The sequence below is a fragment of the Nothobranchius furzeri genome, chromosome 17, assembly GCF_043380555.1.
Source record: "Nothobranchius furzeri strain GRZ-AD chromosome 17, NfurGRZ-RIMD1, whole genome shotgun sequence".
Taxonomy (NCBI): Eukaryota; Metazoa; Chordata; class Actinopteri; order Cyprinodontiformes; family Nothobranchiidae; genus Nothobranchius; species Nothobranchius furzeri.
The window spans coordinates 50,907,031-50,926,322 of NC_091757.1; the positions used below are offsets into that span (position 1 = coordinate 50,907,031).

Below are 19,292 nucleotides of genomic sequence, written 5' to 3' on the forward strand. Positions count from 1 at the left end.
CAGATACTTGTTCTCTGTGATGTTAACGACCTAGTCAGGCCTCCTATTAAAGCCATTTCATTCATTTTTACCAAAACATGACAGAAACCCACATTCAGAGTTCATTTTTATTTTGAATAACTTAAAACTGCAGGATGAAAACGAGACACATTAAAATATTTTATCACAACCCGAGTCTTAGCAGTTCATGTAAGATATTTCTGCAGACAAAACTCTTCTAAACTGTAGTTTTTAAAGGCAAGTTGTGTAAAACCATCACAGCTCAAGTCATTTTCTAATGCGTCTCCCTGTCATGCAGACAAAAATATACAAGCATATATTGTTATCTATGGAGTTTCTGCTTTCAGCACCACGGTAGAAACAAAATGATCCTGCAGGACGTCCTTGTCCAGATTCCTGCCTGTGAAACCAAAATGAAGACAAAAGCCTTTATTCTTCATTTTTACAGCCCAGCTTAACTCAAGTTTGTGTTGCACAAAATTATATTCATGATGCTCAATTAAAACCAGGAAGTTAATGTCAGATATTTGGAAAAGACTGAGAAAATATAGTTATTTACTGAAATTGACTGGAAAGTCGGGGACTTCGGTATAATTTTTTGACGCTTTAATAATCATCTATAAGTTTGTGGGTGTGTGTGTGTACCTATAAAAACAAGTCTGTTGACGTGCAGGTTTTCCTCCCAGAGCTGAGGAGTCTCATTAAACTCGTAGAGCTCGTGGACCCCCTGCACCATCACCTGGTGGGCTTTACCTACAAACGACACGACGCCCTGGAAACAGGCACGGCACGAGCAAATCATTCACCCACAACCGCAGAATCAAGCTTCAAAAGCTTTGTTAATCATCAGAGGAAACACCGTGCTCTGCCGTACCTTTAACCGGATGACAGTCATGGGTTCGCCATCTTTGTTGCAGAACTTCTTTTCCCAGAGAAGATCCTGAAATGGGAATTTTGGTGTTTAGTTTTTCACTGAACCGGTGGTAGCAGCAGGGATCTGAGTGCATTTTTACCTGGATGAAAGCATTCAGGGCGTCCTCTGAGAGCTCTCCAGCCACCTCAAATGTCACCGTTAAAATACTCTGAGGGCAAAACAACCAAACAAGTTCAACTATAATTTGCTTTTCTGGCCTTATAGCAGATTAAAAGTGAAAAAACTTCACTAAATATGAGATAAACAGACATTTTCTCCCATAAAATACAAATCCCGAATTTCTAAAACTGCCCCGAGTCTTTTCTCACACTTCCTCCGCGTTACTTCCTTGCAGCATAAAAAACAGGGTCAATTTGCAGATATTTAGGGGGTGTTTGTGTTGAAGTGCTAAGGTTACACACTTCCTTGTCATCTGGTATAACAACAGAATAACAGCATTCCCATTAACATGAAAAGAGGGACGTGATGAAGATAGGGAGGGGGGGGGTGTCTGAGGGACAGGAGAGATGTATGCGGGAAAGAGGCTTGGAGAAAACAGACAACAATGGTGTTATTTACCCACACAAATAACCCCCATCTGCCCTCATCCTGTGGTAAAAGTTCACGGGTTTAAAGAGCCTGCACGGCTGCTGCATGGGACCATCTGAGTGAACTCCATTTAAACAAGCTGAAAGGCCTAAATCCTGCACAAGCCAGAATGGATCCATTTGTGATTTAAGAAGAAACATCAAAAAGTCAAAGTGGATTTGAACACAAACCCCAAAAGACAAAGCAGGATGGGAGTTTTCAATAACAGTGTGGCAGCCCGAGGGGGCCGAGGTTTAGCCCCGAGAAGAAGGTATTCCTCCCTTTATCCTGCAGGAAACGATGTGTTGAAATAAATTAGCAAACAGAACAACAGAAGCCCTCGGAGATGCTCACAAACCTTGTCCAGATGCGGTCTCATGGGTTTAGCCAGCTCTAGCTTCTCGGCGAGCCTTTGAGGTGAAACAAGGAGCTTTTTATCATTCATATTTAAAAAAAAAAGATTTTTTTTTCAAAGAACAATGGTGCAAATTACATTTATAACATGTATTAAAAAATAATTAAAACACATGGAAAAAAATAACATTTAAACCCCAAATTTACTTTGACCAACCAGTCAGCTGAAAAAACTGGGAAACGTATTTTTCTGACGTGGATCAGTGGAGACAGAAGCTCATGAGACAATCCATCAAATATCACGAAACAGTTCCTGAAATGTCAGTTTGCTTTATTCCCGTTTCCCCGAGAGGCTCACTGATGCTCCACGCGACTAATGTCACAATCTTTATTCAAAACACCGGCCGTTTCTCAATACCCAAGGCCACTAGTACTTCCTTGTGTCCTTGACAAGTATGTTCTTAGCTAGTACACCATAAAGTCAGTTCTACCCGCCGAGTACGGGAGGACGAAGACTCCATTCGCAACAGAACCATACTCCATTGCGTCATGGCAACAATCGCTGCTTGTTGCTAGTTAAAAATACCTGACATAAAAATAAAAGTCTAGTCTGACCTAGGGATGCACCGATACGATACTGGTATCGGTACCGATACTGATACCAATACCGGTATCGGTAAAAGTTAACCGATACCAGGAACCAATACCAATGCAGTTGCTTGAAAATGGCTTCACTGTAACTTTTCATTTCTGTTCACCTAATATTTTAGTTTTGTGATGATTTCCATTCATATATTTAACTTTTTATCTACCTCACAGTCTTTTCCTGTTGAAAGCAGAGAAGAAATTAAAATCTGTATTCCAAATCATTGCATTTTTTTGTGTGGTAGAAGTATCGGCATCGGTAATCGGCGAGTACTCAGATCCAAGTATCGGTATCGTATCGCTTTGGAAAAAAGTGGTATCGTTGCATCCCTAGTCTGACCCATACAAAATAACAATGAATACATATAATTTACATAATATTTAGTCCATCTTTGATCATTGTTGATAAAATACGACACTTCCAGCTAAATAAAGAAAAAAGTTAAATTTTCATCCAAACAGAGCTAAGCTGCTTTTATTTTGATAGTGGGTTAGCTAATTAGCATTTTGGGGGATCGTGAAGAGTCTGAAAAAAGATAAACCAAACACACACACAGCTAATTTTACAGGTTACACACAACTATTTGCAGCAACAGACAATTTTATATTTCTTTATTTGTATTTCTGATATTAAACACTACAGTTACTCTGCCGTTCAGAGTACAACGGTTTACGACGCAACGCATAATGGGAAGCTTTTCTGTCCCATTTCAGAAGGATGCACCCTCGATACAACGGGCGGAGCAAGAACTCATCCGGGAACTTGGAGCAAATTTGCCATGGTACAGTGGTGTGAAAAACTCTTTGCCCCCTTCCTGATTTCTTATTCTTTTGCATGTTTGTCACACAAAATGTTTCTGATCACCAAACACATTTAAGCGTTAGTCAAAGATAACACAAGTAAACACAAAATGTAGTTTTGAAATGATGGTTTTTATTATTTAGGGAGAGAACAAAATCCAAACCTACATTGCCCTGTGTGGAAAAAGTAATCGCCCCCTGAACCTAATAACTTTTTGGGCCTCCCTTAGCAGCAATAAATGCAATCAAGCGTTTGCGATAACTTGCTACGAGTCTTTTACAGCATCTCAATAGGATTCAGGTCAGGACTTTGACTAGACCGCTCCAAAGTCTTCATTTTGTTGTTGTTCAGCCATTCAGAGGTGGATTTGCTGGTGTGTTTTGGGTCATTGTCCTGCTGCAGCGCCCAAGATGGCTTCAGCTTTAGTTGACAAACAGATGGCCGGACGTTCTCCTTCAGGATGTTTTGGTAGACAGTAGAATTCATGGTTCCATTTATCACAGCAAGCCTTCCAGTTCCTGAAGCAGCAACACAACCCCAGACCATCACACTACCACCACCATGTTTTACTGTTGGTATGATGTTGTTCGTCTGAAATGCTGTGTTACTTCTATTCCAGATGTAACGGGACATTTGCCTTCCCAAAAGTTCAACTTGGTTTGCGTCTTGGAAATGTGCCATGCAGGCCATTTTGCCCAGTCTCTTCCTTATGGTGGAGTCGTGAACACTGACCTTAATTGAGGCAAGTGAGGCCTGCAGTTCTTTAGAAGTTGTCCTGGGGTCTTTTGTGACCTCTCGGATGAGTTGTCTCTGCGCTCTTGGGGTAATTTTGGTCGGCCGCCCACTCCTGGGAAGGTTCACCACTGTTCCATGTTGTTGCCATTTGTGGATAACGGCTCTCACTGTGGTTCGCTGGAGTCCCAAAGCTTTAGAAATGGCTTTATAACCTTTCCCAGACTGATAGATCTCAATTACTTTTGTTCTCATTTGTTCTTGAATTTCTTTGGATTTTGGCATGATGTCTAGCTTTTGAGGTGCTTTTGGTCTACTTCTCTGTGTCAGCAGCTCATATTTAAGCGATTTCTTGATTGAAACAGGTGTGGCAGTAATCAGGCTTGGGGGTGGCTACAGAAATTGAACTCAGGTGTGAAACACCCCAGTTGGGTTATTTTTTAACAAGAGGGGCGATTACTTTTTCCACACAGGGCAATGTAGGTTTGGATTTTGTTCTCTCCCTAAATAATAAAAACCATCATTTCAAAACTGCACTTTGTGTTTACTTGTGTTATCTTTGACTAACGCTTAAATGTGTTTGGTGATCAGAAACATTTTGTGTGACAAACATGCAAAAGAATAAGAAATCAGGAAGGGGGCAAATAGTTTTTCACACCACTGTACGCACTTGGGATTAGAACAGTACTCAGGCCATCGTTGACGACGTACACAAGAGTTCAGACGAGTACGCATTTGAAGAAACTGCCTTTTTGCTTTTATGGATACATATTTAAGCTAATTAGAACCCCCCTGCTGACCATTGCCTTGGTTATGGTAGCTCTAAATAGGTCTCAGAGCTTTTTAAAATTAGCCTAAAAACAAAGTCGTAAAGTCTTTTCTTTGTTTTTCCTAAATTAGAGTCTGCCAGTCTTCCTGGAAGACACTTCTGCTTCACGCTGCCATTTAAAAGTCCAGAAAGCCCTTCATTCTGTTTTACCGCGTCACAAATTCTCTACATATTTGGGACTTGCAGCTCGTTTTATGCCGAGTTTCCTGTTTAGATCATCGGTCAGAACTGCACAATCAACACTTTTTGAACTTCTATCAGCAGAACAGAAGAAATCTTTTTTATGGTGCGTGTTACATCTTGTAGTTGTGCCGCTGCTTAATGATGACTCTAAATGGACCCGTGAATGCTTTAGAAACAGGAGACCCCCCCCCCCAAACAAACGGTTGCCCTTGTTCTCCTGCTTCTCTCTGACCTCACAAGGAGGCTAAACGTTGCGTCCAGCTGCTCCAGACCTGCGTGCTGTTAGTGCCACACAGGCAGCGCAGCGGGGGGCCGCTTCAAACAGCCTGCATGGGACCCAGGGAGGGTGAGACCCAAAGGGAAGGGGGGTTGAATCTGTTCGGGACGAGGGGAGCCAGTAGACACACGCGGCTCTAATCCTCTGCAGCTGGTTAGAAGACACGTAAAAAAGCTTCAACGCGCCGACCCGTTCATTCACATGAAGGGAGGAACGGCGACCGTATTCATGAGATTCTGCCGGTGTGACAATATGATGACTGTCCTGTGGTGGAGCTCAGAGGCAGCAGTAACAAAAGCCATCTACTGGCTCTAATTAAGGCTTTTATTTCCATGACAAGCTTTAGAAGTCAGATTATCAGTTAAAACACCCAATTTAGATTAGATTTAGGACAAAGGAGGATAAATGAACAAAGATGTGTGTTCCATTTCTTCAGATGTAATATTCCTGCTACAAATTTGGGGACTTAAAGTGAAATGCAATAAAATTGGCACAACTTTACTTTAATAAAGACTATGATGGTTTAGGAAGTAGTGTATAACACTACTGTAGTTATATTCAATTCTTTTTAAGATTTCTCAAAATAACTTTTGATTATAATAAAAAAACTAGTTTCATTTTTAAAACCAGGAATCATCGATTCCTGCTGCCCTGTTGGCTTTGTAGTTTTTTTCCCCTAATGGATAAAGCGGACATCCTTATACTCCATTCATCACAGAAACATGAAATAATGTAAAAATTAAGGACAAAAATAAAATAAATTTAAAAATCCGGAAGAAAAATCAGGATATTTTTCACATTTTAAAATCTTAACTTTTAATCGCTTTTTAAAAAGAATGATTTCACATCAAAAACCTTCTTAACTGTTGCTAAGTAAATGTAAAACATTATTTAAATGTTTAATAAAGAGCTATAAGCCAGCTGAGTGAACATGACTCAAATGTGCTGATTTTATTCCACAAATACACTTGATGTGATAAATGAATACGGTATTTATGCCAGACTAAAGAGGAAAACTCACTTTGCTCCATCCATACTGTCAAAAGAATGCAGATCAAGGACTTCAGAGAGATCCACCCTGTCGAAGAGAAGCGTTATTATTTTTGTTTCATTTAAAACTAACAAGTCCCGGCTTTTGCCTCAAACTCAATGTTTGGCCAATGTGAATTCAATTAACCCCTCGCCGTACGCTCTTTCATGTGTTCACCCTGAACTCCGCGGGTGCTGGCGGGTGAGGCCGAGCTCCACACACATACTAATGCCATCCTGACATGCTGAGGTCAGGAAGCAAAGACTTGTGAGTAATCTGACACGGATGTCAGCCTGATGTTTGCTCAGAGCTGTAATTTGTGTTTGTCTACGTGCACATCTGTGCAGCAGCGTCCCGTCCGCTCCGTCTTTGATACGAAGATCTGAGGTGAAGTTCCCGCACGAAACCTGGGTTTAGAAAAGCTACTTAACCTCATTTTTTTCTTTGTTTGATTGGAGGAAAGTCGCTCACCTGGCTCTTTGGGTTTCCACAATCTTGACAAGACCGTTTATAGACCTGATATGAGAGAAAAATAGATCAAACTAAAGTGAATATAAAAGACAAGGTGGAGAAAACGTAATGATATTTACCTTACAGTGTCTCTAACTTGATTCAGTTCCTCCTTATTTACAAGATCTGTTTTGTTGATTATAGTGAGATCTGCAAGAGCAATTTGTCTGAAAAGATTTAAAAAAAAAGGATTAGCTCAATAAGGCAAGTAGATTTAATCAGAAATACGATCACAGCACTGAGGAGCCGATAGGATGTATTGTGATAAGAAGACAGATGTTTGCAACTTTCAAGACAGAATTTAATTGGAAACTCAGGCCAGACACTTCCAAGAAACATGCAGTGTTAATGCCAGACCCTGTTGTTCCGGTGTCGGTACAGGATCTGCTCGGGTGCAAGATCGGCTCGGGGTCCTTCGACTGCCGATGACGTCAAAGTACGGCAAACCCACTGTGACAAATACAGTACACATCTGTACTGTTGGAAAGAATTTAGCAGTTTCGTTATTAAAATAATGTTTCTTACGACGTCAGTTTGTGTTTATAATGGTATTTGTAAAATAAAACACTATATTGTATTCATAATGTTGAACTCCTCTTTGAGCACATCCCTTGAAGGATCTTAGGTATTAGCAACACCTGTGAAATTGTATTTGCAGGAAAGAAGTGTGTCCCGTTTATTGAAGTATTTTGTGTTTAGAGTTTTTGACGTCTTGTCCATGCGTAGTTCAGTTACGCTCATAGCTGCTAGCCAAAACTCTGGAGTTAAAAGTTTTCTGGCTTTACTAAAATACCTGTCTGTACTTATTTGATTGATGGTAGTTTTACTTTCTATTAGACTCCAAATGTAATCATTTGGCACGTTTCTAATTCATAATTTGTAAGAATGTAATCGGTGATATTAGCATTAGCGTTCCTATGGCTTTTTCCATGTATATTAGCATTGCGCTAACCACTCGCTGCCAAATTGCAGCCTTTGCGATTAGAAAATCTCCTTTTGTCACATCGCAATTTAATTGCACGTGAAATTAATCATTCAGCCATAATAAACATGCAGCTCTATGCTAAAAGTGTATTTTCAAAGAGGTAATGATGGATCCTGTACCGACACCATCAGAATAAAGCCGGTAAAACCTGCTGCCACCTAGCTGTCAGAGTTTGAACTGCACCACACGGTAAATTTGGTAAATATTTACATGGAAAATCTAAAAATAATTGATCGCACTGCTTTTAAATATCAATTTAGTGTCATAACACAAAATATCATAATATTTTAGTGCGTCAATGTTTTCTTACATTCCTACCCAGAATTCACAATAAAGCATCAATCTGGAGTTTTCCGCCTTCCAGGAATTATGTAGGATTTTTTTTAGAGTCTATAAAAGTGATAGTCTTACCCTGTGCTACGATATAATGTGAGAAGTACATAAAGGTTTTTTTTTTTTTGCTAAGCTCGTCTCTGATTAGGACTCCAGTGATGGTGTGACGTAGATCTGTCAGGGTTTTCAAATCCTAGAGTCAGAAGGTAATGCAGGAGATAAGTGTAGGAGACTATTTTCATGTCCAGTCTCCATGGAAAAACTCAGTGACCTATTGAAAGTTAACCTTTAAGGTGAAATATATGTTTTACTGCCTCTGGATGAAGCCCTCTGAAAAAAAAAACTGTTTTCCTACTTTAAAGAAAATTTTTTTTGAGATGCTCACATGTAAAAACAGCTAATTTAGCACGACCTTGCGCTCTTTAGATGTAATTATGTGTGCAATGAGTCAGAAAACAGTAAATGCCGAAATCAGATGGGAGCTGAGGTTGTTTGTTTTAGAGGTGAAAAGGCAAACAACAACAAGAAAGAACTCAAAAGGTCATGCAACTTGTCTTTTCTCCCTCCATCAGAGTATTTGTTCAGCAGAAACATCGGCTGGAGCGGACAAACGGGGGGACAAACAAATGGTTCTAGCAGCATCTGATAGGGAAACACCTGAAAAATAAAATACCTGGCTGCTTCATTGACGAGTCCGTTGGCTTTGTCTTCATTTAGTTGCTTAAAAGACCAGATAATGGGGATAAGTCACACAGCAAACCACAAAGTTTCTCAAAAATTCCAAGTGTTTGGACGTTTAAGTGTAAAAATCTGTAGTTGTTAACAACCACTTTAACTCTTAGATAATAAAACAATAAAAAGTTTCTTGTCATAATTTAAATGACTTAACGCATAAAAATGTAACTTTCTGTTTGCATCCTGGTATCTGACTTTGTCATCATCTTTGAATGACAATAAAAAACAAGATTTTTTTACTTCAATCGGCGAGAGAACAAGTAAGAGTGGGATAGAAGGCGACAGTCCCATTACCATGACCACATTTCTGATATCAATTACAGAATCCGCCAGGAATTCCCCCTGAAGACGGAGCAGCTCAGGCGCCACTGTTGTCACTTCACTGAGCATGACACATCGGAATTAGATCCCATTATCCGAGTGTCACATGTCCCGATCCGTTTAAACCCCACAAAAACAGCAGGGGGGGTGTTTATTCACTGAATAGAAGCGAGAAATCTCAGAAGTTTTGCTGTTTTTATTCATAAAGAGTAACAACAGACTTTGTTGTTGTGCAAAAGTAAATACAGTAAACACGTTTCGGCTCATTGAGGGAAATCGCACCATTATTTTGTGAGATTTTTGGGTAAAAAAAACGATAAAATGTCCCAAAAATTGTTTCAGTAATGCAGGGTATCTTACTTGTAGGCCGTACTTGGCATCGATGACGGTCACGATGCCTACAGCGGAAAGAAAAACAAAACCAGGATTAAAAATCACACCGTTTGTTTCTCTTTAGCTCTGAAATGAAGTTTCTTTTTTCTATTTGTTTGGGTCAATTTAGGTAATTACATTAGGAAAGTCTGAGTAGAAATTCCATTTATCTGCAATTTTCTTTTTAGCTTGTTAGGATGTTAAATTTTTCCAGTGGCATACAAAAATGGAGACTTTAGGACTGAAAATTCACATCAAATTTCCTACCGTCTAAATAGACATCGCTGCCGAGCTCGGCGTCAACCCAGAACATGGAGGCCACGGCTCCTGGAGAGAGGAGGAGACCATTTGACTCCAGTATGTGAGCTTCAGCCAACAAATGGGTGAACTTTTTTAAACTCTTGCTTTAAACAACATTTTTAAAAACACGGACATAGCTAAATAGTGTTTTCCTTCACAGCTGGCTTAGAAAACACACATTTCTGCCTCCCTGATCATCGGGATTATCCGGAGATGAAACTGCAGGTTAAAAGATGTTAGAGGATCTGAAATGACAAAGTTTTGTTAATGTTTGTGTCCACATGCGCCTTGTTTTGATTTTGCTCTGAAAATGGTTCCCTGTCGCCATGACACCCGGAGCTTGTACACGCAATCCACTTTTTTGTCAAACTGTCAAGTGAGAATCTAAAAGAATGGTAAATATTTGATGGGTGCGTAATGAAAACGCGGTCTTTGAGTGGCACATTTCAAACGAGACATCCGACCTTTTCCTGAACGGAAAAGAAGAGAATCCTCCCGGGAGCCTTGGTGAGTGACAGCGCTGCCGGAGCCAATGACAAGCCTGTCCCAGTAAATAACGAGCCAATGACGTGAGAAAGAGAGTCCCCCTCCCCCTGGTTTGTTTTGACTGAGAGGATGATCACTGTGCGAGTGTGTGTCTGTGTGTTTCCTCCCTACACCTGTCAATTAGCAACACACCCGTCCCTCTCTGATACCGGTACCCTGATGTTTTCGGATTTACCCCAGGAGATAAATGGACAGTTCTATCTTTCGCGCCTACTCTTGATGTTCCTGCCAAAGCGGCACAAGTCTGATCATCTGTTTGAGACAAAATGTCAAACTTCTGATATGAATTTTACTAAACGACGGGGAGGAATTCAACTATTTGCAAACAGACAACAGCAGGAAACTACTGCTGAACGCATGGCAGCTTTATTTATAGAGCACATTTCAAACACAGGGGCATTTCAATGTGCTTTACCATTAGCATGAAACAGCACAACAACAACAACAACAACAAACATGAGAACACAAATAAAATTATAATTTAGAGCTAAAAGAAAAAGACAGAATTAAGGTTGAGCAATTACATCACAGATTACGGTGGAGTCAATGCAGCATGAGATACAATTCATTCAATGGCTGATGAGTACATTAGGGTTTTAATTTAAACAACACTAGAGTTGGGGCTAGGGATGGGTACCGAATTCGGTACTTTTTAAGGTACCGACCGAATTCCATAGTAACGAATGAGCACCGATTCACGTCATTTGAAACGGTGCCTCGTTTTGGTACCCGTCCTTCATAACGAGAACTTGTCTAGACAGCTGCGCATGCGCAAGAGTGTTACGCCGTCGGTCGCTGCGAGCGAGTTGTAAACAGAGCAGCATGGTAGAAAGAACGCACGCTAAAGCTTGGGTCCACTTCACTAAATGTGATGGGTAACTGGGTGATGATGAAACCAGCAACAACGATCTAAGTGAGACATCCTCATCTTAATCTGCTCCGGTAGGTAAATAAAATGTTTAAGATAACGTTAGCTTGATTTGTTAGCTTCCGTTTCACTAATGGTGTGTTGGCTTTCTCCTCGGAACTCCGAATTTCCGACTAGAAGGACATGAACGCGCTCTAAAGTTTGGCTTCACTTTACTAAATGCGACGGGTGATTGGGTGAAGATGAAACCTGAGACAACGATCTAAGTGTGAGGCATCATCGTTTAAATCTGCTCCAGCAGCTAAATAAACTGCTTAAGATAACGTTAGCTTGGTATGTTAGCTTCCATTGCCACCATTGTTATCATCTAATGGTGCGTTCGCTTTCTCCTTGGAAATTCTAACTTCCCAGTAGGAAAAGTCAAATGAAACAGGACGGCAAAAGGAATGAAGATACACAGTAAATTTAGTTCACAGTAAAGATGTTTGCTTCAGTTTAATTATCAGCTTATAAAACTACAAGGACGATGTTAAAATACAAACAGTTGTATGTTATTTATCGTGATATTTTTCAAATATGGTTATATATTGAGAAATATATATATTTAATTATAAAAGAGAATTAAAATATTAAACACTCAAAAGTATCGAAAATTGGTACCGTTAAGTACCGGTATCGATTCCTAGGTACCGGGAATTAGTACAAGATCGATATAAATCTCAAAGGTACCCATCCCTAGTTGGGGCGGATCTGAGGTCCAGGGGGAGCTGATTCCATATGTGAGCAGCATAATAGCGAGAAGCATCTGCACTAGGGGTGGGCAATATAAACGATATAAGGTAGAAACGATATAAAATTGGGTAATGATAGTTTTTGGCTATATCGCAATACCACAATATCGCGATAACACATGACGTCACTAAAGAAGCTTTTATAGGACACACCATGCCGGCATATTGGCGTAATATTACCGCAATGGTATGTCTATAAACGTTGGCGCGATATTGCAGCATTCGTTCCGCCTCGCTTGGTAGTAATATTGCCACATGAGCCCCTCGCCTCTGACGGCTAAACGCGTGTGGGAGGCCCACAGTCGCTCCAAAGGGACTGGACCTCTGCCGTGCCGCAAAAGAGGGTGGTCGCGTCAGTCACGTGTACTGTGCGCCGGGTGCCGGCCAGAAGGAAAGCCGGCTGGACGGACGCGTAGACCATGGAGCTTTTGGCCGTGCGAGCGGACAAACAGATTAGTCGCCTTTTTACGGGGACGGTGAGAGCCAGCTGTTCGACAGAGTGGTGAAAACACTGGCTGAGCGGGGCGTCAAGCGGGACAAAAAGCAGGTCACATCAAAGCTAAAGGTCCTGAAAAAGAAATTTCATCCGTCTGACGCTGAATGCGCGACCCTGTACGTCACATGCGGGGTAGGGGGGATGTGACGGGGATGTGGTTGGAGAGGTGTCTGATGGCAGTTTATTCTAGCTTCAGCTTGGCTACTATAAATGACAAAACCCTCCCCAGTGTGCCGCGGCAAATCCCGTTTTACAAACGCTCTGGTCCTATAAAAACAGCTTCAGACGTGCACCCTGCTGGCATTGGGACAACAGAATGGCAGCGACTGCAAGCATGGAGTGGGCGGAGGAGGAGGCCTATATGCCTCAAGTGGCATATATTTGCCACATGAGGATATTTAAAAGCATGTCATTTTGACGTGTATAAACAGAGGAGAAACTATATCGCAATTTATATCGTTACCGCACATGCTTCAGATTATATCGCAATATAGATTTGAGGCCATTTCGCCCAGCCCTAATCTCCACCATGTTTTGTTCTGACCCGTGGTTCTCCCAGCTGATTGTTTCCCAAGGATCTCAGAGCCCTATTGGGTGTATATACTGGGATGAGATCTGACATTTATTTTGGCCCCATGCCATTGAGTGATTTATAAACTAGTAGGTGCACTTTGAAGTTGGTTAATGTTAAAATATTACAATGGTTCATCAATAACTTGATTAAAAACTGTGTCAAACAGCAGAAACAAAGTGTGACAATCTGTCTTCTTCCATCCAATTTGACCAATCTCACATTTTTGTGTGGTAATTTTGTTTAACTCGTAAAATCTCACCACAACATTTCAGCCAGTTTGCACTTTGACTGTTTCGATGCACAAAACAAAATTTAAATCTGTGTTTGGGATCACAGTTTTACAAGGTTGTTGATCCTATGTTAGGAAATTTTTTAGATGATTAAATTTTCGCCATTAACGTGTAGCTGTACAGGCCTTAACTAACTCAGCCATGATGTACACATAATTTTATGGCTATTATTATTTTTTTAAATAAATTCTAAAATCTTGTCTAAATTTGATTTTCATTTCATGTTTGTATACACAAAATATAAATCTCAAATTTGCCAATAAAAATTTATTTATTCAATCATTCTGAATAAAATCATTTTCCAATGTTGTTGGATGATAAACAAGCAAGAGAGGACTAAGTGAGCACCGCCATGTTTGTGGGTTTGAATGAGCCCCTACAAAACAACTGAATTTAAGTAAGAGACCAAAATCGAAACCAAGTTTTCCCTTTTCTCACCTGGATCAGCAAGTCCGGTGGTTTCTAAAAGGATGTAGTCAAACTTTCCTTTCTTCTCCATTAGATTTTCAATAGCTTTCAGGCCATTATCTCTGCAAAAATGCAGGAATAAAACATTAAATCAAAATGTGTGCATGCAAACAGCAAAAAAAACATTGAAAATTACTTTTCTAAATATAAATATCTGATTAAAATGCACGGTGCTGACTGTTGCACATACTTCACTGAGCAGCAGAGGCAGCCATTTCTCAGCTCCAGCCACTCCTCATACAACTCTCCTGCCTGACTCACAGCAAGAGACTTCTCAAGAGCACTGCCTGCAGGAAAATAATAAGAAAATAAGAAAATTTTATCAAATTTACAATAATTCTAGCAAAAAATGAATGCAAAATAGAAGACCCAATCCAGACTCAGAACTGATACATTAGTAGTCGTGTCAGCACAGGAAGCGTGCTTATTTCTTATCAGCTTAAACTTTGTTACGATACTGCCCTCTCATGATAATCTTAGGTAATACTTTGATGTTTATCACTGAATACATCACCCAAAACAGAAAGAATCACTGTTAAAATCCAACACTTCTTATATGTACCTTCTCCAAATTCATTGAGGATGACAGCGATCCGTTTGTTGTGTTGTTCTGTTAAGATAAAGTTAAGGAGTGTAGTTTTCCCAGCACCTGTACACATTTCATTATTATTTTATATAATCACTTAATTTAATACATCACATATTGTGATCTGGTAATGTATAAATAAACTGAGTAGAACAGATCTCACCAAGGTAGCCAGTAATAATGGTGACCGGTATCTGCTGAGCAGGGGGACCAGGCTGGGCACTGATGGGCACCAGCTCTGGACAATCATCTTCATCCTCCATTATATAAAAACCTGAAATAAAGAAATGGAAAGGTTTTCCACCTCGTCTAATATATTTTCCTTTTGCTTCCATGCTGACCTTTTATGTAATCATTTAGAGTTATCTTTTTCAGGCTTTCTGGCAGTCTTTCAAAGTTTTCCTTGAAATGTATTGCCTGTCCAGTATTTGTACATGATATACAAATACTGGCCATTTACCATGATCATGGCAGTCTATTGTGTAGCTTGGGTTAAACAGTGGAAAACTGAAGAAAAAACAAAAGTATTAGGTTAAACAAAATCATTTTTAGAGCTGTATCTGAAAGGCATGTCTTATAAAAACATGTTAAAACAGAAACAAATTGTCTTGTTTTTCAAGTAAACATAACACTGGGTCTTATCTTGGGTTAAATGAGTCTTCTCGTGGCTAAATGTAGGCCAGACACTAGACTAAAGTGAATGCATAAGTAGCTGAAAGCCCGAGAAACACAAAAGCTCCCAGAGAAGCCTAAAAAAATACAGCTAAATATGAGTTTAAAGGATTAAGAGAAAGTTCAGCTCATTAGATGCAACATATACAATAGAAATTTTATATTAGTTTTGCAGTATCGTCTAATAAAAATAACGTTATCAGTTAAATAGTCTTTGTTACATATATTCATACCAGTATAGTAGTATTAGGTTTCATTTTTGTTTACCTTTGTTAAAAAGTTCAAACAGAAGACCTAAAGAAACACTAACTTACAACTGGTACAGCAATAATTTCACTAAATAACAAACCAAGATGGAGACTTTTCGTTTCTACCTGCTCAGTCTTTAGCACGTAGTAAAATATCAACTCCTGACTTTACGAGAAAAAAAAGAAACAAAATATTATCGTGTTACTTTTTATGTATCAATGTAGAAACACGTTTTCATTCTAATCCAAATTCCAAACGGCTTTTTACTCTCAGCTGTGGCTTAGTACAACGTCCTACACTGAAAAGTGTCCTTCAAACGCAAAGCTGCGATATTGGTTCCGCTATTCCTTTTGAAACAAACATTGCATTAAAACTCTAACAAACGTTAATTTTACCACAAACATAAACAGACTAAACACAGTTATGACCGATTACACTTACAAACTCATCAGGATAGTTTGTTTTAGGAGGTTTTGTGTCGCAAATTCGTTTGTGGCTCACAAAAGCTATTCTGATGTAATTCAAATGTAAACCGCAAGATGGCGATACAATCCATTTAAATGCTGACAGATCTACCCATCGCCATTCTCGAACCACCAACATGTCCAATATTATTGTTTATTCAATTCTATGTGAGTAAATACAGTAGTAATAAGTGTTACTGTGTTACATCCATCCAGTTTAAGTCAGTTAATTTCATTTAGTTTATGCTCAAATTAACTTAATCCTCTAGGATCGCGTTTAATCAGAAAGGGAAAGCCAGTTTCACCAAAAAAATAAACAATGAAACCAACAGTTGGGGCTACTGCAAATAGTCAAACTCTTCAAATATGACATCCACGTGCAATTTGGATTTGACAAATGTGCAAAGGTAACATTCAAAAAGGAAAAACTGACATCAATTTCATACATACAACTGGACCAATAAGAGATTTCATGATGGAGCTCAATCAAGAGGATACATACAAATATTGAACATCTTAGGTGTGTTCTTGCTGTGTCTTTGTAAATCCATGCTTTCGTTCTTTTTTAAACACAGAAACAGTTTTGTTTACCTGTTTGTAGCTACGGTTTCGCCGACAGCTGCCGGTGTTGTGCCATAAATCGACTCGCTGCCAAAAAATGATTAGCCACTAAAGAAAGGAAGGGGGAAAAAATCAAATCACTGGATAATTGTTAATTTACATTTATACAACGTTTACATTCAATACAGGGCGCCATTTTACATTGTTTATTTATTTTTTAGTATCAAGGCTGTAACATAAAGAAAGCCAGTTCTTACCACAAACCATCTTTCAATCGCAAATATTGCAAAAAAGATTAATATATCCTCATTGTGAACGTTTAAGAGAAATAGCAACACTTAAAACAACTTCCGAACTGGAAAAAACTAAGCTAATCATTTTTTGGCAGTGAGTCGATTTATGGCACAACACCGGCTTCTTCAGGCTGACGCTGATGGTGGCGCGTCACTTCCTTCTCCGTTTATCTGCGGGCAGCAGAGGACGTTGTCGCCCTCTACTGCCCGCTCTCCCCTCTCCGACGCTGCAGTCCCATGCGTGGTCCAGCGTGTAAACTCCGTCGTCCCTGTTCATGGTCCCACATCCACGTCTCCTTATCTCTATTGCTTCCTTGATCCATCTTTTGTATTTTTGTTGTTCAGTGGTTATGATCCGTGTGTTGTCCCAGTCCATTATATGGTTTTCTCTTAAGCAATGATCTGTTACGGCTGACTTTTTTATTGTACTTTCTGCTTCTTCTTTTGCTGCTCTTGTGTGTTTACGATTTGCCTCTTTCTCGCACTCCTTTCTGTGTTCTATTGTCCGTGTATTGAGTTGGCGTCCGGTTTCTCCTATGTATGTTTTATTGCATATTTTGCATGGGATTTCGTAGATGACTCCACATTTTTGTCCAGTTTTGTCCAGTTTGCAAAATATGCAATAAAACATACATAGGAGAAACCGGACGCCAACTCAACACACGGACAATAGAACACAGAAAGGAGTGCGAGAAAGAGGCAAATCGTAAACACACAAGAGCAGCAAAAGAAGAAGCAGAAAGTACAATAAAAAAGTCAGCCGTAACAGATCATTGCTTAAGAGAAAACCATATAATGGACTGGGACAACACACGGATCATAACCACTGAACAACAAAAATACAAAAGATGGATCAAGGAAGCAATAGAGATAAGGAGACGTGGATGTGGGACCATGAACAGGGACGACGGAGTTTACACGCTGGACCACGCATGGGACTGCATCGTCGAAGAGGGGAGAGCGGGCAGTAGAGGGCGACAACGTCCTCTGCTGCCCGCAGATAAACGGAGAAGGAAGTGACGCGCCACCATCAGCGTCAGCCTGAAGAAGCCGGCAGCCGTCGGCGAAACTGTAGCTACAAACAGGTAAACAAAACTGTTTCTGTGTTTAAAAAAGAACGAAAGCATGGACATACAAATATTGTTGTCAATGTGGGAGATGGAATACAACATGCTCCCCTGAAAGAAACAAGAGTACTATAGAAAAGTCAGGCTTGTCAAAGAGTGGACTTGATGCTGCAAACAAGACACCTTAGTTGTTTTAAAATCATCAACTGGCAACTCGAAGAAGAGAAGCAACACGAAGACCAGAAAGCTGCTGATCTCTGAAATGATGTTGAAATAATGCACCTACTAAGAAAGATTGGAGGCATGGACTCACCCATCTTGAGAACAAAACAACAACAGTGGGACTGAAAACCTTTGTGGAAATAACAGAAGATGCCCTACTGATCCTCGTCCGACAACATGAAGCTAGCTAGAAGTTGTACTCTGTCACAGAAGAAGCTACAAGATATGCACAGGTGCTGAACATCCCAGAAGTGGCAAGAAAAACGCAAGAAACAGTAACAAGCTTTTTTAAGAGAACCTAAATGAAGCGAAGAAATAGGCCCAGAAAAGGATGAGAGAAACTTGGGAGGAAAAACTGATGCATGGAAAATATTCTTTAAGAGTAAAAAGTGCAGATGTAGAAGATCAAACCCATCAGTGGCTGTAGTGCAGAACTGAAGACAGAAACTGAAGGTTGATGGCTACACTAGACCAGAGCTGCATGAGCTCATATACAAGATCATGAAAGATGGAACATACCCAACCTGCAGAATGTGCAACCAGTATGAAGAAACCATTGACCTCATTCTGCCGGGCTGTCCCAATAGCCAGATGAGAGTACATCCTTATGCACTACAACGGGCCGATCTGCAAGCATTTTCATCTATCAGCTGCAGTCGAGTGGTAACCACCAACAGTGATTTACAATATCGTCAGTTTTATGGGACATGCCAATTGACACAGACAGGGAAATCATGGCCGAAAGGCCAAATATCATTAAGGACAAATAAAAGAGGACTACATCATGACTGACATGAGCATCCCATCTGAAAATATGTCACAGTCAAGGAGCTTGATATGCTGTAGAAGTTACAAGAATGTGGGGGACGAAGATGACAATAGGGATTTGATAAGAGAACGAAACAGATTCCTGCAAATACAACAGTTCAAGAAATCTAAAACTCTTGGAAGTGTTCATCAGAAAGATGCTCTCCATTAGCTTATAATGAACTAGACCAAATTCTTGCTTTGCAAAATAAATAATATATTTATTTAGTCTGGCTTGCCAAGCTAGCTCTCCATATCAAACCTGAAACTGCCTTAGAAGCACGGACCGATTTTGGCACATCGACATCAACATCAACAACTATAATAATAATAATAATAATAATAATAATAATAAGTAAAATTATTATCGTCATTTTTATTACTATTGTTATTGTCATTATTATTATTATTATTATTATTAATACTACT

At 39.8% G+C, this 19,292-nt stretch overlaps 2 protein-coding genes across 7 annotated transcripts in view; one reads left to right on the forward strand and one right to left on the reverse strand.

Moving 5' to 3' along the window:
- dock8 (dedicator of cytokinesis 8) overlaps positions 1 to 19,292 on the forward strand; it is a 147,038-nt gene that overhangs the window by 44,978 nt on the left and 82,768 nt on the right. The window lies entirely within an intron of this gene.
- On the reverse strand, positions 94 to 17,352 carry cbwd (COBW domain containing). 6 transcript variants are annotated; one of them, XM_054731539.2, is made up of 17 exons: positions 16,732 to 17,352; positions 16,505 to 16,582; positions 14,692 to 14,802; positions 14,505 to 14,591; positions 14,133 to 14,229; positions 13,913 to 14,004; positions 9,877 to 9,936; positions 9,598 to 9,635; positions 8,855 to 8,901; positions 6,944 to 7,030; positions 6,825 to 6,869; positions 6,345 to 6,401; positions 1,860 to 1,911; positions 1,014 to 1,082; positions 875 to 940; positions 646 to 772; positions 94 to 400 (listed from the first exon to the last, which is right to left on the reverse strand). In XM_054731539.2, exons 3-17 carry the CDS (start codon positions 14,789 to 14,791, stop codon positions 327 to 329), a joined length of 1,098 nt encoding a protein of 365 aa, XP_054587514.1. In that variant the 5' UTR covers positions 14,792 to 14,802; positions 16,505 to 16,582; positions 16,732 to 17,352; the 3' UTR covers positions 94 to 326. The 6 variants fall into 6 exon arrangements, with proteins under 6 accessions (XP_054587514.1, XP_070402244.1, XP_054587512.1 ...); XM_070546143.1 differs by lacking the exons at positions 16,505 to 16,582; positions 16,732 to 17,352 and adding exons at positions 14,989 to 15,035; positions 15,575 to 15,835; XM_054731537.2 differs by lacking the exons at positions 16,505 to 16,582; positions 16,732 to 17,352 and adding an exon at positions 16,416 to 16,479.

What these genes read in the sequence shown, in the direction of transcription:
- cbwd (XM_054731537.2), bottom strand. Translation starts at nt 16,464, where the DNA reads ATGGATTTACAAAGACACAGCAAGAACACACCTAAGATGTTCAATATT. An exon ending in ATGCCAAGTACGGCCTACAA is followed by an intron (nt 8,902 to 9,597) that starts GTAAGATACCCT and finishes TGGTCTTTTAAG; the next exon opens with CAACTAAATGAAGACAAAGC. An exon ending in TGAGACCGCATCTGGACAAG is followed by an intron (nt 1,083 to 1,859) that starts GTTTGTGAGCAT and finishes TTTTGCCCTCAG; the next exon opens with AGTATTTTAACGGTGACATT.